General features: G+C 45.8%; 1 protein-coding gene across 1 annotated transcript; it reads left to right on the top strand.

The window, feature by feature from the left end:
* The first annotated feature begins 9,428 nt into the window (after nt 1-9,428).
* Igll5 (immunoglobulin lambda like polypeptide 5) lies at nt 9,429-17,825 on the top strand. The gene is made up of 3 exons (XM_048452269.3): nt 9,429-9,721; nt 15,673-15,788; nt 17,385-17,825. Exons 1-3 carry the CDS (start codon nt 9,537-9,539, stop codon nt 17,702-17,704), a joined length of 621 nt encoding a protein of 206 aa, XP_048308226.2. The 5' UTR covers nt 9,429-9,536; the 3' UTR covers nt 17,705-17,825.
* The last annotated feature ends 2,267 nt before the right edge of the window (nt 17,826-20,092 follow it).

Here is a 20,092-nt window from a genome sequence, read left to right as displayed (position 1 = left end):
TCTAAGGACCCCACAGATGAAAAGGAGTGCTTGGGGACAAAATGGGATGGGGTAAATAAAGAAAACCAGTAGCTGGGGAAACACCTTACTGGATGGCCAGAAACGTTTAGGGAACCAGAGGGGGTCTGTACTCTGTTTTTGGGACCGCCATGAGCCCTGAGTGGAGGGATTTGATGGAGAAATCTCATTAGGGCTTAGAGTTTCAAGGTCTCACTCTGCATGCTTTCTGGTTGTGGTGCGGGTCTCTTTTTGATCCCATTTGCTGCAGGAAGAGGCTTCTCTGATGATGGTTGCCTATGAGCTTTGCTTATTCCTTTCTTCACACTGAGTATTGCTTCCAGTATTTTCTTTAAGTCTGATTTGATGGACATGAATTCTTTTAGCCTGTGTATATTATGTAACATTTTTCTTTCTCATTCAACTATAGTAGGTAGCTTTGCTGGTAATCATCTAGGTTGTCATCCATGGTCTTTTTGAACTTGAAGTATATTGTTCTAGGCCCTGCTGTCTTTTAAAGTTTCCACTTAGAAATCATCTGTAATCCCAATAGGTGTCCCTTGTATGTGACTTGCGCTGTTTCTCTTGCAGCTTTTGGTACCCTCTCTTTATTATTTATATCTAGCGTTGTAACTGTACGATATTGTAGGGAATTGATGGCTATTCATGGTTGTCACCTTGACTACATCTGTAATTTACGACAAACGCAAGCAACGAAGCACACCTGTCGGGGATTTTTCCTGATTGGATCATTTGAGGTTGGAAGGCCAACCTTAAATCTGGATCATATGAGGTCAGAAGACCCCCCTAAACCTAGGCCACACTTGGGTCCATATAAAGGACATGGAAGAAGAAAGCTTTTGCTTTTTGCCTGTTGGCTTTCACTCTCCCTGACATTTTATCTTGCTACAGAAGGATTCCTTCACTGGTATTCTAGCCTAGTTCTTCAGGATTTTGATGTATGCTGATGAAAAACTGAGGTATCCAGCCTCGTGGAATGAAGAGCTATTGGGTTCTTGGGAGATAGTGACAGATGGACTACAGCGTGTAAGCCCTCTAATGTCCTGCGCTACTGTCTCGCCCGCAAGAACAACACGGGACACTTTAGGATCCTTCTGCAGAAAAACTTTAATGCTTCTTGAGAGAGAGAGAGCATAAGCTTACATGGCAGAGACCCAGGACGAGGGGAACCCAGCCCTTATAAAGGAAACAGTCCTCACTTCGGATGTGTCACTCTTGGATTGGTCCGCTGCCCATTATCCCAGATGATGCCTCGGAAGTAGGCAGGGACGCAGCAGTGGAAAGTTACCAAGCACATGTGCGTTCACCTGGCGGTGAAATGGGATGCCAGCGCCATCTTGTAATGGAGTATGTGGTTGCGGTCCTCCACATCTCCCCCTTTTTTACTTCTTTGCAGAAAGGCAACTCCCTCAGAAGGCAAAGATAGAGGTCGCACTTCCCAAAGTGGAAACATTATGATGGGCTTGCACGGAATCTGCCCCTAGGTTCATGACACCTGGAACTTATCCGGCCTGCCCTCTGCCATTTTTCTGGGAAAGGGAATATGCAGCAGGAAACCCTTATGCAGGGTGACATATCTCTCAGAGAGGGCCACTCTCTGTGCGATGCTCTTCAGCTCGACAACCTTCAGGGCTAGCTAAGCCAAGCACTCCACCCTGTGCCATGGACCACTGTCCTAGGGGTGCAGGAGCTGGTTGGCATAAACCTTACTGGTTCAACATAGATAACCACATATCAGTAGAGGCCCCCTGTTCTAGGGCAGCCAGAGCTTGTGCAATAACTACTTTGTCCCTATGACTTTGGGATTTGAATCAGCAGACCATTCAGAGGAGAAACACTATTCCACAGCATAGGGCTGCTCCAAACATTTCCACCCCAACCCATTCTTTAAAGTAGGAGATGAAGGACACGACCCAGGACTGGAATCCTTCGGCTAAGCTTATAAATCATCTCTAGGAAGGTAGGGGAGCCCCAGAGTCTTATTGGTTATAAAAAACCGAGGAAACACCACCATTCTATGGCTGACTGGTGTCGGCTTCGGGAAGGCTGAGAGTATCCCCCATCACTGCTCCATCATAACCGTTGTCATCCATCCGCAAAATGGCAGGAGGAACAGAAGCCAAATCTTCAGGCGAGTCCGCATGTTGTGGGTCACTTTTCACCGTTCGGGTCAGTCTCTCTGGCACTCAGAATGGGTTTTCTTGATCCTGTGGGAACACACAAACAGCTCCCCTGGATCTCAATAGAATGGGATCCGGGCCTTTCCATTTATTAGAAAACACATCTTTCCATTTAACCAAATCCTTGGGCCGCTGCGGATCCGAACAATGTCGTGTTGCAGCATTTTGGCCATTATCATCCAAATTTAAAAAAAAATTATAGTGAACAGAGCCATGGCAATGGCCACTCTTGGCGTCGGGGGCAACTCCTTTATTATTCCCCCTTTTTTTGTTTTTAACAAGAACTGGTATCGGTATAGGCCATGCCCTTGTCATTGTTTAGAGGGTCATCCTTGTTACTTTCTCATCAAGTTTTCCAGTCCAATTACCTAGAAGATAACTAGACAATTGCTTAATAATCAGTCACTGCATCTGGGATCGCAGGGGCGCAATTCTCCAGCTGCATCAAGAAGTCTACCAGAGGTGTGTTGGAAACTATGGGCTTTTTTCCCCTAGGCTGCACTTGGCAGGCAAACCTCGTTGGACATTGCCCCTTCAGGGAAGCCTCGCTGCCAGCCCCGGGCTCACAGAGCAGATGGGATAATTAGTAGACTCTCAACATGTGCCACAGTCACAGATTTAGCCAATGACCCTATCACCTTAAAAATCCAAGGGCTTTTCGCATCTACCTCCCTGTAGATCCTGAAACATTAGTTGTGAGCTGCCATGTGGTCACTGGGGAATTGAACTCACGACCCTTGGAAGAGCAGTCAGCATTCTTAACCCCTAAGCTATCTCTTCAGCTCCTTATTCAGATGGAAAATCTCAAGGGCTAGTAGCCAGCATTGTTTGCCCTGCCCGTTGCCCCAGGCTATTGGTCCACCTTTGTTACCTAGGATACGGGTAACCATGTTGGCACGCTTTTATTATGATAATTACGACCAGTCCTGTCTGAAAAGTCAGCACAGCTCAGCTCAGCCAAGCGGAGCAGAAGCCACTCCAGCCTCAGAGCCCCTCACAGTTTCAGGCACACTGCAAGCCTTCTGGCCTGGCAGCTTGTGGCACCGCTCTCATTCTCGGTACTGCTGTGACACCCTCCAGGCCAGGCACTGACTGAGCCGGCGCAACGTGCCCCCCACCATAGCCACCCAGCAAAGCTCCGCTCCAGCCGCCCTCCAGCCGCAGCTGCATTCATTCCGAGTCCAAACTGGTGCACGGAGTAAAGCAGAACTCAGAGAAGCAGGCTTGCTGCTCTGCAACCACTGAAAGGACCTCATTTAATCTTTTAGGGAATTTGGGCGTCGTTAGTCTCTCTGGCTACTTCCTGTTGAATTGGGACGTTGCATTTTAGGGGTATACACTACAACATTTCAGGAGGTCTCGGTGATTCAAACCACATAAATCTCAAGTACACCCTTAGGCTCTCATTTTCTGTAGAGACGAAAACAGAACCTCTTTTCCAAAACATTATATCCTTAGCAGTTCCTAAATTCAAATATCTTTCTCCTGTCCAGTACACAAGAGACAACACAAACAACATAACATATATCTGTCCTTTTTTCTTATTGTTGGTATCAGAAAGCTTTTGACCTTGTAGATCAGTCTTCTCCCCTATTCTCATTTTCTTAGAACCACCGGGGGGTCCTTTTTCCTTATTTGGCACTGTCCTTTTCTTGCGCGCACGCCCAACCTCTCACTGCACTCAGTTTCTGATATGCTATCCCGGACTTCCTCCAATACATTTCGTCCTTCTGCAACAACTGCCTGGCAGGATTCATCTTCTAAGCACTTTCAAAGTGATAGAGAACTGCTAAGAAGTACCAAGGCCTCTACGAAACTTTTCCAAGGTGGAGACAAGTCAAGCCCAACATTGAAAAGTCCAGGAATAGTCATACCTCTCTGAGCATGCAGACCTGCAGTTCTGAATCCTCCTTGTGTCCAAGGGGTCTCCGATGGTGCGAGTAGTGGTCAGGGTCTCCCGGCGTCCCGGGCTTCAGCACCAGATATCCCGCGCTACCATCTCGCCTGCAAGAACGACATGGGACACTTTAGGATCCTTCTGCAGAAAAACTTTAATGCTTCTTGAGAGAGAGAGAGAGAGAGCATAAGCTTACATGGCAGAGACCCAGGACGAGGGGAACCCAGCCCTTATAAAGGAAACAGTCCTCACTTCGGACGTGTCACTCTTGGATTGGTCCGCTGCCCATTATCCCAGATGATGCCTCAGAAGTAGGCAGGGACGCAGCAGTGGAAAGTTACCAAGCACATGTGCGTTCACCTGGCGGTGAAATGGGATGCCAGCGCCATCTTGTAATGGAGTATGTGGTTGCGGTCCTCCACACTCTAATAAAGTTCCCTTACATAGAAGTTCATCTACCAGTTCTGTTCCTTTAGAGAACCCTGATTGATAAGGGGAGTTTCTTTTCTGATCCCGTCTTTTAGTATTCTAGGTACTTCTTGTATCTGTATGTGTATGTTCCCCCTTAATTTAGGGAGTTTTTCTTGTGTAATCCTGTTGAAGATCTGATCTATGCCATTGACTTTGTATTCTTCTCCTTCATCTATAATCTGAATATTTGGTATTTTTATGGTATCTTACAATTCCCACAAGTTTCCTTCATGTGTTTAAAGTATTGTTTTTATATTCTTTGCTTGTGTGGTCTAATTCCTCCACATTACCTTAAAGTTCACATATTTTGTCTTCTACTTCTACTTGATCATACTTATAAGGCTTCCCCTTCAGCTTTCTGATTGTGTTATTGAGTTTTCAGTTCCATTTTTGTTTCAACTTGAGCTCTCAATATTTCTATCTCTTTAAGTAAGCTTTTGAGTCTTGAATTATCTTCATCATTTTATTCACCTATAGACATACCTTAGGTACTTTTTGTTATCCATTTAAGTTAATTGAGGTTTTTTTTATGTCTTCTTTAATCTTTTTAGATTCTTTGTTCAAGTTTATGATTGTTCTCTTAATTTATGTGTGCTGAGGTTTATCTAAGTAATTCTCTTTGGAGAACATTTCTATAGTACTAAAGGGTGGGTTTGGCGAGGGAGGGAACATAGTATCTTGGTATTTCATAGTGTTTGTTTTTTGTGAACTTCCTTTCTTGGTCTTATATTGATTCCAACTTCAGACTGGGTCAGCGCAGGAGCTGCTGTGGGAGTAGAGCCAGGCTCGGGAGAGGAGATAGTGTGGCATACTTGGCTTAAGTAAACTCCTTAGGGAAAGACAGTGGGTGAGCTGTGTCTCCTGCGTTGAGAAGTTCTAGGCAGTTATGTTCTAAATCAAAGAGTATTACTGGGAGCAAGACAATGGTCAGTAACCAGCTGGTTGAGGACTCTTGTTCTATGTGGATAGGACTTTTGGTTGGGCAAGGAAAGCTTTTTAAATGCCGGTCTCTAGTAATTTTTATTTCCATAAGTGGGTAATATCACTAAATGGTAAAAATAGGTAGGCTGTACAAATGTTATCATCCCAGGTAACCTCAGGCATCAGAGTCTTTGGGCCTAGCAGTTTTAAATCCCTGCACAGATCTCAGACATTAGAACTCGTGGCTCTATAAGCCTAACATCCTTGTGCTGATATTGGGACCTTGCCCCTTTAAATGCTGTAAGACCATTGGCCTTGCAAGTATTACGATCTCCATACAATCGTCTGGTATGGTTCTACTAAACCATTCCATAGGTGAATGCCCCAATTACCTAATTACCTTCTAATAGACTCTACCTCTGTTTGAATGTGTATTGTGTACACATGTTAGTGTGTGTGTGTGTATGTGTGTGTGTGTGTGTGTTTGATGTCTGTGTGTTGTATATAGACGTTGGAAGTTGAACCCAGATCTCAGCAATTCAGCTGGTCTAGCTAGCCAGCTTGCTCCAAGGAATCTTCACTTTCTATCTTCAGAGTGCTGGGAGTGTAGATGGGCATTTATGTGGCTCTGGGGGTTCAGACTGCAGACCTCTCCCTTGTGTGACAAGCACTTTAACCTCTGAGACATCTCCCCAGCCCCCACACCCTACCTTTTAAAGGTCCCACAATCTTCAGGATTGTCATGCTGGGGACAAAGCTTTGAGCACATGAACTTTTAGAGGGCAAACTACATCCACACCATAGAGAGTGGGTGTCAGGGAGAGGGAGTTGCTTTTTTTCTACGCTCACACATGGCACCCGTGTGTGTCCTTTTCTGACATAGATGTTCTGAAGAGTTCTAACTGGCCTGTGATGGAAATCTTCTTTAGCACGTGCAACCCAGGCGTCTCCTTTAAGGGCAGTCCTTTCAGAATTGTGCTGTTAGCTCTGCTCAGGCCAGTCCCAGCTTTGGCATTTTCAGTCGCTGTGGGTTTTGGTTTATCTCTTCCAGGAAGTGTTGGCAGGGCAGGGGAGGAGGGCAGAGTTGGTTATCTGTGGGTGTTCACCTCATTCACTGACCAAAGGGCCAGTATGCCCAGGTCACTGTAAGTTCTGCAGATTCGTATCCATGGCTCTAGTCGGCCTCTGCTGGGGGGCAGGGGCACCAGAATTAGTGACTAGATTTGTCTTTTATCTGGAACTTGATCTTTCTGTGATTCTCTTCATCAAGAGAGCCTTGACTATACTTTATATCTCATGTATCCTGATTAGAAACGCCTGTCTGGACTGAACTCTGTGAATCCTGAAGCCACTGAGTGCCATCATGTTTGGGGTTCAGTGCACCAGAGAAGCTGTAATGAATGTGGACATTTCCCATTCACCCCATGTTTCAATTCTAACACATGTAGTTAACTATGAAGCCCCAGGGGTCAGAAGCATACATTATTTTTCTGAAAGGTTTTCTGTGGCTTTCCTCATATTTTCAAAGATATTCATGACTCATAAAAGGCTTAGTGTTTTTGGACTTTAGGCCCTCTATTCTTTCCTGGCTTGGGCAGCAAGTGTACCAGTACAGACCTCTGCATTTCAATGAGCCCATCTATGAGAGACTGTAGTGAACACTCCATGGATATCAGATAACATAGCTGATTTATTAATAGCATAGAGAAAAAATGTGTGTGTGTGTGTGTGTGTGTGTGTGTGTGTGTGTGTGTGTGTGTGCGTGATGCAGAGAGATTAAGATTTTCAGGAATTGTTGTCCACAGCTCGAAGATGGCAAGTTCAGAATCTGAAGGGGGCTGTCGGACTGGAAGCCCAGCGAGGAGTTGCTGTTCATGTTCAAAGTTATCAGCCGGCAAAATTTTCTCTTGTTCAGAGAATTTCCATCTTTGTACTCCAGTGAGCTAGATGAAGCTATCCATATCACAAAAGGAAATCTATATTATTTGAAGTCCATGATTTAAATATTAATTTCACCAAAATAATTCACAAAACATCAAGATTAATGTTTGACCAAGTCCCTGGGCTCTGTGGCTCAGCCACAGAAACACATAGACTTCACCACACTGGCCTCAATACTTGCCAGGGGTTGCTACATTATCATTCTCATGTACAAGGAAGCCTTGAAACCTCTGGGCTTTGGAGAGTGGTTTGCGCCCTCCAAAAATCACAGAAGCCACCCCAGAGCGGGTGTTGGGAGCCACAGAACAGGTCAGGGATTCTGAAAGCCAGGAGGCTTTTAGAGCATCAGCAAGTGTGATCTGGAAAAAGCAGTTCTGTAGCTGTCCTAAAATTAGTCTGTGTAGGTGGGTGTGCAATGGTGGCAGGCAGCCTCTCTGGACCCTTGAGGGGAGAGATGGGCAGGAGCTAGAGAAAAGGGGGCATGTTTTGGTCCCAAAGCAGGGCTAAAGTACCTGAAGAGGAGACAGTTTTCTACCTGAATAGAGGAGTCAGGCATCTTGAGTGTTAAGCGAGGGCGCGGTCTGATGGCTACATCTGGATAACTGCAGGAAGCTGTGGTTTGCGGCTGCTTCTTGCCCAGAGGCCATGGTAGGACCAGGACTCAGAAGATAGTTGGGAAGGACTGGAGATCTGGCATTGCTCCAAGGGGGCACCCACGAATCCAGGGATGTGGAGTTTCTGGGGTAGAACAACATAGTAATATTCTTTTGGATTCTTCCTTCAATGTTTAAGTTATAAAGAGCCCAAAGTAGGCAGTGCCATGTGCCTCAAGTGAGGAGAAGCTAGGCTGCACCAGAAGCAGCCCTGTACTTCACATCTATTAGGGAACTCACACTCTATTTTCTGGTACTTTATCCTTGTCTGGATGGACCGGACGCACTCCAAGATGTAGTACTTGTCTCTCAGGGTCTGCAGTCAGTTTTTGAGGACACAGGGATCCAAGCAGAATCTCATGAGTTCACGGTGTCTGGGCTCACTATGGCCCTCATAATCTCTGTGGGACAAGCAAGATACCTGCTTGTTACAGAATCCCACAGTGTGGCTGGACAGATGATGGGAGAGCCTTGCCTGGCCAAGCAAGAGCTCCCACAGCTGGCGAAGAAGCCTATGGGCTTTGGGCGAAGGTCGTACAAATGAGTTCTGAAGTTCTGCCATGCCATAGGAAGTTAACATGTCATTGAAAAATGGTGACGAGGGTAGACTTAACATGATCTGATCATACAGAAAACAAGAGTTCAAGCTATTTCACACTGCACACATAAGGTGTGTATCCAATGAGCATGGAATATACTACTGTACAATTCATTATTTTCTCTGTTTTGTCTCTTTCTTTGCAACAGGATCTTGTTATGTCTCAGGATGACCTTTAACTCACCATCCTCCTGTTTCAGCCTCCCCAGTGTTGAATTGCAGACAGGTGCCACCATGAGCAGCTAATGCTTATCAGTTATACTTTTACAGATACAGAGTGTTATCTATAAAGACCTATGGGTGCTGAGCATGGTGCAATAAACACCATTCTAAATACTATCTCATAATTCCTGGATCACAACAACAACGGTTTTTTTGCTAAATTCAAACCTTGCTTTCAGGACACCCGTGACCCTGCATTAGCTACAACCGCACCTCCTTGGCATTAAGCCTCTAGAGACTCTTGTTTTGTTAGGCAGGTGTTTAGCTGCTCTCTGTGGCCTCTCTAAGCTCTGGGGACTTGCTCTACAGACCCAGGGGCCCTTGGGGAACTGGATATCAGTTAGGCAGATCCCCCCAGAGCTCCAAGGATGGGGTTAGACAGGCAGGTGTGAGCTTACATTCCAACCGCAACAGGGTAGTTTTCAGATGTCCCTCTGGGAGAGGCTTCCGCAGAAGAGGACCATGGGCACTAGAGGGTGCCTGCTGCTGGTGGAAACAAGAGACAACCTGGGGTTTGGCTACACAGAGCCATTTGCGCTGGCACAGCTCCTGGCCATCAGTGGAGGAGCAAGCCTTTTTTGCCAGGAAACCTACCCTGCAAGTGGGGCCAGAGTTAACTGTGAACATTAGGGATAATGGAACTCAGAACAGGACAGTCACTGGGTACCATCCCCAGGCAGTGCAAAGTTCTCCTCCTGTTGCTGTTGGTGGGCCTAGTAGGTGGTGTACTTTCTCCAAGCTCAGCACGAAGGAGCAGAGCCACAGGCCCTGGAGCTTCAATGAAAAGCAGCAGACCTAGTCTGTGGGCCCTGCCAGGCAGGTAAGGCACTTGCTTGTAGGTGAATATTTGGGCCCATGGACTGGAATGGGTGACTAGGAAGGAAGGTGGCCCTTGAGGCCAGAGGTGTGAGAAGGGAGGATCTGCCTGGGAGGAGGGCTCTGGGCAGATGATGGTTTAAATTAAGTTTAAACCTTGCTCATGGTGGGGTCAGTTTTCTATCAATGAACCACACCCTTAGCCCATCTCTTTTTTTCATTTTTCGAAAAGGTCTTGCTAGGTTGCCCAGGCTGATATTACTCTCTGTGGCCTAGGCATGATTTGAACTTGCCATCTTCCATCCTACACTGTCTGGAATAGCTGCGATTAAGGCCGTGGCCCAAGATCATTTTAGTGTCCCACGGTCTTAATTCATTTAGAATTAACTGTGTGTGTTCATCTTTGTCAAGTAGTTGTAGTTCTAGAAATTTATTCTTAGAGAATTATCAAATAGGACACTAAATATTATGGAAGTCTTGGGTGGGGAGAGTAGAAACTGGAGCCACAGAGATGGCTCGGTCCAGAAGACCTTGCCCCTCAAACATGAGGACCTGAGTCGGCACGCATGGAAACAATGGGAAGTGATAGGCCTTGCTGCTAATGCTAGCACAGGGAAGTTTGGGTGAGCCCCATGGCTCACTGGGCAGCTAGTCTAGCTGAATCCCTGGGCTCCCAGGTTCAGTACAAGACCCTGTCTCAGATAATAAGATGGTCTGCTCTGAGTTGCACCATGGCTGTGTTCTGCAGAGGGAAGCACTGTATTTTTCATTTGGCCTGATTTATTGGATGTTCATCAGGGAGTGAAGGGATCACTAGTTATTTCCTTTTTTTAAAGATGAGGAATCTCAGTGTATATAATCTTTGAACTTGTACTCTTTAGCTCAGTATGATACTTTTGTGATTTATCCAAGTTGTTTTATCAATATTTTGTTCTTTGATTACTGAACGGGATCCCACTTTTAATAATCATAGCTAAAGAAAAAAAATTAATGAAACATTAAATTTTTTAATAAGTCATAATTAAAAACATTAGAAATGATCAAGAAAATGGAAGAAATAAAAGCAAAATTATAAAACTACTCTTCATATAGGTTGAACATATCTACTCAAAAATGTTCCAAACTCCCAAGCTTCACGAGTGCAAACCTAGCTCTGCTCGTGGAGAATTGTGTAATTGGCCTTATGGCCAAAATGCAAGCATACTGGGAATGTCGTATTATGGTCTCATAGTCAAGATATATGCACACTGGGAATGCTGTATAATGACCTCATAGTCAAAATGCAGGCACACTGGGACTGCTATATAAAAACACTTCCAGACTATTGTATGGTGTGCATAGCAAATATAAATACTGCTTTGTTTAGAGTTGGGGCTCATTCCTCACAGATCAGATATGTGCAAAAAAAATCCCCAAATCTGAAATATTTAAGAGTTTCAGGTAAGGAAATCTTTACTTGTGACAGGGTGGAGGTCATCATAGTAGGTGCTATAGTTGAAGGTATGCATCAGAAATACTTTGTCCCAACACATTTAAAACACAAGCTATCAAAATGATACAAGAACAACACAAGCCTGTAGTCCTTCTTCTGTGGAAAAAACTCAATGCTGATGTGGAAAACTGCTCTTTCCCATTGGAAGCCTCTTCCGGCATGTGACAGTGTTGTCTGTTCTTTACTTGAGAACGGGACATTGTGCAGAGGACACTGTAACACTGGTGATGGTAGACTGTGGTCCTCACTACACTGTGATCTTGGCTGGACAATTTGGCAAGATGCTTCAACATCATTAGGTATTTTTCCTTGACTTAGATCTTACCGCCGTTTTCCTGGAAGATTAAAAACTAGCTTCTAGTATTTGGGGACACTAAAAGAGAAAAGAGGCCTTAAAGAATTTCAGCTTTCAAGGTGTAGGCGTTCACTTAACTTTCAGTTCCAGTGTGGTAATTGACTTCAATTGGACATGACACCCCCTAGTTCAGATTTATTGTCATTTTCCTTTATGGCTATGTTCAAAGTAGGTGGTATGCAGCTTTGGGGAAGAGTCCTAAACATTTCTTTTGTAAACAGATTTCACGTTCATTTTCATATAACCCCATCATTTAAGTTGTAGCTCTTATTCTGAGATCTCTGATCAGCTCATGTGTGTGGCATGAGGCAGGGAAGTGACTGTCCCTTTGTCTGAGCCATTTGTTGAATGGTAATTCTCACTTTGAACTGTTATGGCGCCTTTGCCAGCAGGTCAGTCATGAATGTTTATACTATCCAGAGTGACTAGACTCAATGTAACCCCTATCAAGATTCAATCACCTTTTTTTCCCTCACATAAATAGAAAAGAATAAAACTGGGTGTGGTAGTGCACACCTTTTATCCCAGCACTTGGGAGGCAGAGGCAGGCAGATATCTGTGAGTTTGAAACCAGGCTGGTCTATTTAGTGATTTCCAAGTCATCCAGGGATATAGTGTGAGACCCTGTTTCAACACACAAATAAAGCAAACAGACGAACATCTTGAAATTCATATGTGGCACAACAGCACAACCAGTGACCATTCCTGAAGAATCTGGCAAAGACCTCTGTGATAAACACAACGGCCAAAGCAACTCGGGTAGGAAAGTTCTTGTGCTTTCACATCGCAATTCATCACTAAAGGAAACCAGGACGGGAGCTCAGACAGAGTGGGAAACTAGAGCCGGGAGCTGGTGCAGAGGCCACAGAGGAATGCTTCTCACTGTCTTGCTCTTCATGGCATGCTCATCCTTCCTTCACCAGTTATTTCGTTTTAAACTTTACTGTATGTACATTGATGTGAAGGTGTCAGGTCCCCTGGAACTGGAGTTACAGACAGCTGTACCTGTGAGCTGCCATGTGAGTGCTTGGGATTGAACCCATGTCCTCTGGAAGAGCAGTCAGTGCTCTTAACTACTGAGTGATTTCTCCAGCGTCCACATTTTAAAAAGGATTTATTTATTTATTATATATAGTGTGCCTGCAGGCCAGAAGAGGGCACCAGATCTCATTACTGATGGCAGTGAGCCACCATGTGTTTGCTGGGAATTGAACTCAGGACCTTTGGAAGAACAGGCAGTGCTCTTACTTGCTGAGCCATCTCTCCAGCTCCTCCCCCACCCATTGTTTTTGAGACAGGGTTTCTCTGTAGCTTTGGAGCCTGTTCTGGAACTAGCTCTTGTAGACCAGGCTGTTCTTGAACTCACAGAGATCTGATTGCCTCTGCCTCCCAAGTGCTGGGATTAAAGACTTGTGCCACCACCACCCAGCAGTTTTCTTTCTTATAGAACCCAGGATGGCCTCCTCAGGGTTGGCCCCACCCACTATGGGCTGGATCCTCCCACATCAATCACTAATTAATTAAGAAAATGCCTCAAAGGCTTTCCTACAGCCAGATCTTAAGGAGGCATTTTTTCAGTTGATGCTCCCTCCTCTCCAATGTTGCTAATGCTAGCACAGGGAAGTTTGGGGGAGCCCTGTGGCTCACTGGGCAGCTAGTCTAGCTGAATCCCTGGCCTCCAGGTTCAGTACAAGACCCTGTCTCAGATAATAAGATGGTCTGCTCTGAGTTGCACCAAGCTGTAGCTTGGATCAAGTTGATATAATACTAGCCAGCATATCCTCTGGCCAAGTAAATGTCTCCTAGCCATGCTGTAGGAATCACTTTCTTTGTTTTTGAGAAATAAATTTTGAATGACTTTTAGTAGGTGATAGTAGGTTGCAATTGTTATTTACTTTGAAATCTATCTTGTATCAGTTAATAAAGAACAAAATTTAGAAATCATATACAATGTGGAAGAAACTTGAAGACATTGTGTTTAGTGAAATAAGCCTGACCCCAAAGGACCAATAGTGATTCCACTCATGTAGAGTACCTCACAAGTGTAGATTCATAGCAAGGGCACAGTCAATGTGACAAGAGGCAGGTGGAGGGGAATGAGAAGTTATTGTGTAATGAGTACAGAAAAACTGTATGATTGGGGAAGGGTCCACAACAGTATGAGCGTATATCCACACCAGAGCAGGTAGAGATGACGTAAATGGGAAAATACACTGTCTTCCTACATAGTCTAGGCTGACGTTAAACTCCTGATCCTCCCGTCTCCTAATCCCATACACTGGCATTGCCAGCACATGCCACCGTGTCTGACTTGTTACGTTTATCTTATCACAATTTTTGCATTTATATTTGCTTAATTGTTTTATGTTCTTATAATTTTAAAGCAATAGGGATTTGAAGCAAAAGCATTATTCTGCATCATAAAAACCTAATTACTCCTTATAGTAGCAGTGATTTATAAGGTAGAAGAAGAGTCATGGTTGTTTCAAAGATAGAAAGAACTGATGGAGTCAGGGTCATTCTCATCTGGACACAATGAGTTTGGGTATTTGTTGTACGAGGAGGCTGCCCAGACTCCCGAAATAATCACCCAGAAACCATATTATTTGCAATACTGTTTGGCCAATAGCTTAGGCATATTTTTGGCTAACTCTTATATTCTAAACTAACCCATCTCTATTAATCTGTGTATTTCCACGTGGCTGTGACTTACCGGGTAAAGTTCCATCTGGGGTCTGTCTCTGGCGGTGCTACATGGCTTCTGCTGACTCTGCCTTCTTTCTTCCAGAATTCAGTTTAGTTTTCCCTACTACCTATATTCTTCCCTGCTTTGCTATAGACTCAAAGCAGTTTCTTTATTAACCAATGGTATTCATAGCATACAGAGGGGAATCTCACATCACCTCCTCTTTTCTGTTTAAATAAAAAGGAAGATTTTAACTTTAACACAGAAAATTATATGTAACAAAGCAGTTGTCAAGCAAGAATTACAGTTACAATATTTATATTACTTTATCTTTTATCATAACTAATGAAAACCATAATTATAACTATATTTTATTCAACTCCATCAAAGACCCCAGAAGGATATAATATTACCCAAGTAAACAGAAAGTTCATTGTAAACAACTTTGAAAACTCTAGAATTGACAGAGACATCCCACCTCCTGGACAGTCACCCAAAGTTCTTTTTTTTATCGCTAACAGTTATTTTATTTATTATTATTATTATTATTAATTTACAAAGATTTCCACTTCCTCCCCTCCTCCCAATACCCTCCCACTCCCCCCCACTCCCTCTCCTCCTCCCTCTCCAGTCCTAAGAGCAGTCAGGGTTTCCTGCCCTATGGGAAATTCAAGTTCCTCCCCCCTCCCTCCGGGTCTAGGAAGGTGAGCATCCAAACAGACTAGGATCCCAAAAAGCCAGTACATGCAGACGAAACAAGTAGCAGTTCAGCAAGCCACTTTTTACCTTTCCCGATTCCTCAGACGGCATGCTAAGACTGCCTTGAGCTCCTGTCTCCTCCTGCCTTTTATTCCTCTCTCTGCCCAGTCATATCACTCCTATATTCAACTTCCTAGTGCTGGGATTAAAGGCATGAGATCCCAAGTCCTGGGATCACCTTTGTGTGAGCTCTGTTTCTCTTTTAAAAAGACTGAATCAATTTTGTGTAGCCCAGGGTGGCCTTGAATTAACAGAGATCCATCTGCTTCGTCTCTTGAGTCCTGGGATTAAACGTGTGTGCCACCACTGCCTGGCCTCTAGTGGCTTAGTTCTGCACTGTGATTTTCAAACAAGCTTTATTTGTTAAAACACAAACAAACTACGTGCACACGTGCACACGAGCATGTACACACACACACACACACACACACACACACACACACACACAGACCTTCTTGGTTCCACCATTCCCATCAGTAAAGAGACACCACCCAGGAATTTTTTTTGAGAATCTTTTGGGCCTGGTGTTGCTATCAATATCGAAAAATTCAGAGATGGAAGTGGCAGATGGATAGCAAGACGTGTGGGACACTTACTGCTCATCTCCTTTCTGCCAAGGACGTAGTTCATTTACTGTGGCCGTGTGCCTGTCTTGCGCAACAGGTTCCTGTTCCAGACCATCCCACGGGGCACAGGCCCCAGGTGCTGGCCCCATGGGTTTTCATCTGAACCCCAGTCATCGTTGGTCTTTGGAGGTGGCACCCAGCTCACAGTCCTAGGTAAGCGGCTCTCCTGATCCGACTGCCTCAGAAAAGTCTGGTTTCCCTCGAGGGCGTTCTCCCCATCTGCCTTCCTCAGCTTACAGCCTGACATATACTGCTTTCTGTGGGTAAGGGAGAGGCGGCAGTCTTAGGGTAAACCACAGGAAGGACCCCAATAACTTCATCTACTCTTTAGAGACAGATCCCTAACAGGGTTTGAAGGCTGGGTTTTCAGGCCTTAAAGACCACTAGACCTCAGCATCTGAAATGAGGCCCAGATGCATATCCAAACTGCGAAGGCCACATAGTAGGGCCATCTGTATGGCTGGTGCCATGAACCCACACATAGTAGGGCCATCTGTATGGCTGGTGCCATGAACCCACACATAGTAGGGCCACCTGTATGGCTGGTGCCATGAACCCACACACAGTAGGGCCATCTGTATGGCTGGTGCCATGAACCCACACACAGTAGGGCCATCTGTATGGCTGGTGCCATGAACCCACACACAGTAGGGCCATCTGTATGGCTGGTGCCATGAACCCACACATAGTAGGGCCATCTGTATGGCTGGTGCCATGAACCCACACATAGTAGGGCCATCTGTACGGCTGGTGCCATGAACCCAGCCTTTAGAGCTCAGGTCACTCCAGGTGGAAGATCACAGAGGCCGGGAGACGGTTCTGGCTCAGTCTAGGCTGCAGGCCTCTAATTTTCGACTGGGCCACGAGGTTTCAGGGACACACAAAGGCTCAAGGTGACAAGGTAACTAGAACCTGGTCCTCCTGGGATGCTTACTAGAAAAAAGAATGTAGACTGTCAATTGCTCTTGGGCTCTCTCAGGCTTGGGGCCTGGTCGCTAACTTGGCGAGGTGTTTCTCTTGTCCTTCTTTCTTAGATATCCTTAGACTTAGATGAGGAATGAGGGAGCAAATGGTGCCAAATGAAATCAAAAGTCACCAGAGACTTCTGGGGTGCTCAGGGGGTTGCTATCATCATAGTCTGGGAGATGGAGCCCCAGGAACACAGCCAATGCAGGGTCCTGTGATTAGGTAACCACTGTGCACAAAGTGTCAGATCCTTGGAGAAGTTCCTAGGGTTTTTCCGGACGGAATCTAATCCTTGGTGACATAACTGAATGGAGTCTGGAGCCCAGGCACCAGAGCCCTTAGACAGCAGGCACACCTCAATATCTACTCCCCAGGACCAAGCTCCCAGAATAAAGGAGTATTCCAGTTCATAGGGGAGTCTCTGAGCAGTGAAGAAGTAGTGAAGGTGGTGGGGCTGAATCAGAGTGGATGGATGTACAGGAGGTCAGCGTCAGGTCCCAATTCAGACTCTAGCTACTGGGAGACAGGAACAGAGTCAGCATTGGGCCTAGTGGGGAAACTGAGATTGTAAGGGTCTGGGTCTGGGTCATGTCACTTAATAAGGTACCAGGCTGTCTGCTCTCTAGAGGACTTGAGTGGACTGAAAAGAAGAAGGAAGCAGGGTCCTAGGATGGAACTCTGATGGTATCATGAATGGTCACAGAGCTCCTGTCAGGAGAAGGGTGCTTCCTTGTCATTTGGGCTCTCCTGGGACATCTCTCATCCCCTTCTCTATCTGCACAGGTCAGCCCAAGTCTGACCCCTTGGTCACGCTGTTCCTGCCTTCCCTGAAGGATCTCCAGGCCAGCAAGGTCACACTGGTGTGTCTGGTGAGCGAATTCTACCCAGGCACTTTGACGGTGAACTGGAAAGTGGATGGAATCCCTGTCACGCAGGGTATAGAGACAACCCAGCCTTCCAAGCAGACTAACAACAAGTACACAGCTAGCAGCTACCTGACACTGACCTCTGACCAGTGGACACCTCACAGCAGATACAGCTGCCAGGTCACTCATGAAGGGAACACTGTGGAGAAGAGCGTGTCACCTGTTCAGTGTTCCTAGACCATGATCCTCCCTGAAGCCTCAGGGGCCTGGATCTGAAGTGCCGGAATAAAGGTCTATTTTGCCCGCCCCCCACTCTCTCTCCTGTGCCCAATACTCAATAAATATCTTGTCACCCACAGAGAGTCTTCTCTATCTCATTGTCCCCATGTTATATTTCACTGGCATGCCCAGGAACTTCAGAGTTGGGGAGTCTGGAGCTCAGTGGGAAACTCACCCAGCGAGAGTCCACAACCTGCACATTACCTGGGAAACAGTGTTATTGCTAAAGTCCCTTCCTAGGGAGACATAAGCAACATCTCCCCTCCTTCTAAGGTCCCAGCGATAAACCAAGGCATGATTCCACCGAAGTTCACCCTGGAGAACCAAAGAGTTTCTTTGCTCCCTGACAGAGTCTAGGTGAGGGGTTACTTACAGGGGTGTGTGGCCCCTCCCTCCTCACAGCAAGGCCTGTACCTGAAAAACCTTTGCCAGAAGGGGTGAAGGCTTTTCCATAGCCCTCACCAGTTAAGGCAGAGTTGTACTCAACAGGCTGTGGGGAAGAGTGTGATACCCAGGTAAGAGTCCCATGCCCTCTCCACCCCTCCATTTGGGGGGTGTAAACCATCAACAAGCCCAGCTGGATGATTTTTGCGGGGGGTGTGGCTGAATGCCCCAAGATGGCAGTTGCTTGTGTTGGAGAACAGGCACTCACAAGTGTGGTTTTCAGGATTTTGGTCCATGTTACCTCCCCTGTGTTTTCTTTCTCCTTCCAGTGTAGTCCTTTCCTTACTCCTGCCTCCCTTCAGGATGGAACTAGGACCTCCTGAGATACCGTCCTTCTATCTCTAGTCTGAGGGGTCAAGGCTTACAGACAGTAGGAAGTGGCCCAGGTCGCATCTGAGTCCCAATCAGAACTGGGATTGGAGCGCAATCAAAGGCAACTTCTTCACATGGAGTCTATCCAGTCTGTTTGTTGCTGGTCCTTCTGGTTGCAGCTTGGCTATCTTCCCCTTTTCCTCATCACCCTCAGTTCTAATTTAGGTCGAAGTTCACATTAATTTTAGCCTGAGCTTACAGGAGTGGCCAGCTGCTGTATGACTTTCCCCAGGGAGAGGTGAACAAATGCCTTTTCACCTCAGATGGGGAACTGGTGATGGACTACAGTAACGATTCCACTGGAGTCCAGCTTGACCAGTCTCAATGACCAGTAAGTACTACCTGAAAAACATATTACCAAGTTTGCCTGCACCAGACACAGCCTTGGCTCTGTCTAGATCACAGCTTCTGTGTGCTCACCCCGAGGAAACACTTCCCAGAAGATTCTGCCTCATTTATGCTGGTCTCTGCTTTTTTGCTTTTATTTATTCTTCTCTCATAAAATACATCCCGTTTGCTGCTTTTCTTTCATCCATTTCTCCTAGTCCCCTCCCCTACATCCACCACTTCCATTTCCCTTCAGAAAGAAGGTCTCCCAGGGGTATCAACCAAATACGGCATTACAAGATGCAATAAAACCCTTATATCAATTGGACAAGGCAACCCACTAGGAGCAGTGTCCTAAGAACATGCAAAAGAGTCAGAGACACCCCGACTCCCACTGTTAGGAGTCCCACAAGAACCCCAAGCTAAACAATCGCAACATATATGTAAATGACATAGTATTGACCCAAGCAGGCTCTGCGATTCCTACTTCAGTCTCTGTGAGTCCCTATAAGTCCTGCTTAGTTGATTCTGTGGGCCGTGTTCTTCTGGTGTCTTTGACCCCTCTGGCTCCTACAATCCTTCCTCACCTTCTTTCCCTGAGCTCTGACTTATGTTTGGCTGTGAGTCTTTGAATATGCTCCTATCAGCTTCTAGAAGAAGCCTTTCTGATGGCAACTGGGCTAGGCATGGATCTATAAGTATAGCAGAATATCACGAGAAATCACTTCACTGCCTTTTTTTTTTTTTTTTTTTTGGTTCTGTCCTAGGTCTCTGAACCATCCAGCTTCTGATTCCTGGCCATTCAGGCAGTGTTAGACATGGGCTCCCTCTCACGGCATGGGTCTCAAGTTGGACCAGTCACTGGTTTGCCACTCTCATAAGCTCTGAGTCACCATTGCCCAGCACATCTTGCAGGCTAGACAGATTGTAGGCTGAGGATTTTGTAGGTAGGTTGGTGTCTCAGTCTCAGCACTGGAAGTTGTCTGGTTACAGAAGATGGGCAGTTCAGGCTCCATATCCTCCATTGCCAGGGTCACCTTCTGCACTAGGTTTCCACATCACCCCCCCGCTAATTTCAGTTATCTCTCCCTGTACTCTCTCCCTCCATCTCTCCCTCCCCCACCTGATCCTATCCCCATCTGCTCGCAGTTCACTGCAAAATCTATTGTATTCACCTTCTCAGGGAGAGCTATGCATTCCCTG

The sequence above is a fragment of the Myodes glareolus genome, chromosome 2 (assembly GCF_982192425.1).
Source record: "Myodes glareolus chromosome 2, mMyoGla1.1, whole genome shotgun sequence".
NCBI classification, from domain to species: domain Eukaryota; kingdom Metazoa; phylum Chordata; class Mammalia; order Rodentia; family Cricetidae; genus Myodes; species Myodes glareolus.
The sequence above is the reverse complement of the archived record's forward strand: the minus strand, read 5'-3'. Positions and strand labels throughout refer to the sequence as shown.

What these genes read in the sequence shown, in the direction of transcription:
- Igll5 (XM_048452269.3), top strand. Translation starts at nt 9,537, where the DNA reads ATGGAACTCAGAACAGGACAGTCACTGGGTACCATCCCCAGGCAGTGC. An exon ending in CTGTGGGCCCTGCCAGGCAG is followed by an intron (nt 9,722 to 15,672) that starts GTAAGGCACTTG and finishes CTTGCGCAACAG; the next exon opens with GTTCCTGTTCCAGACCATCC. An exon ending in CACCCAGCTCACAGTCCTAG is followed by an intron (nt 15,789 to 17,384) that starts GTAAGCGGCTCT and finishes CTATCTGCACAG; the next exon opens with GTCAGCCCAAGTCTGACCCC.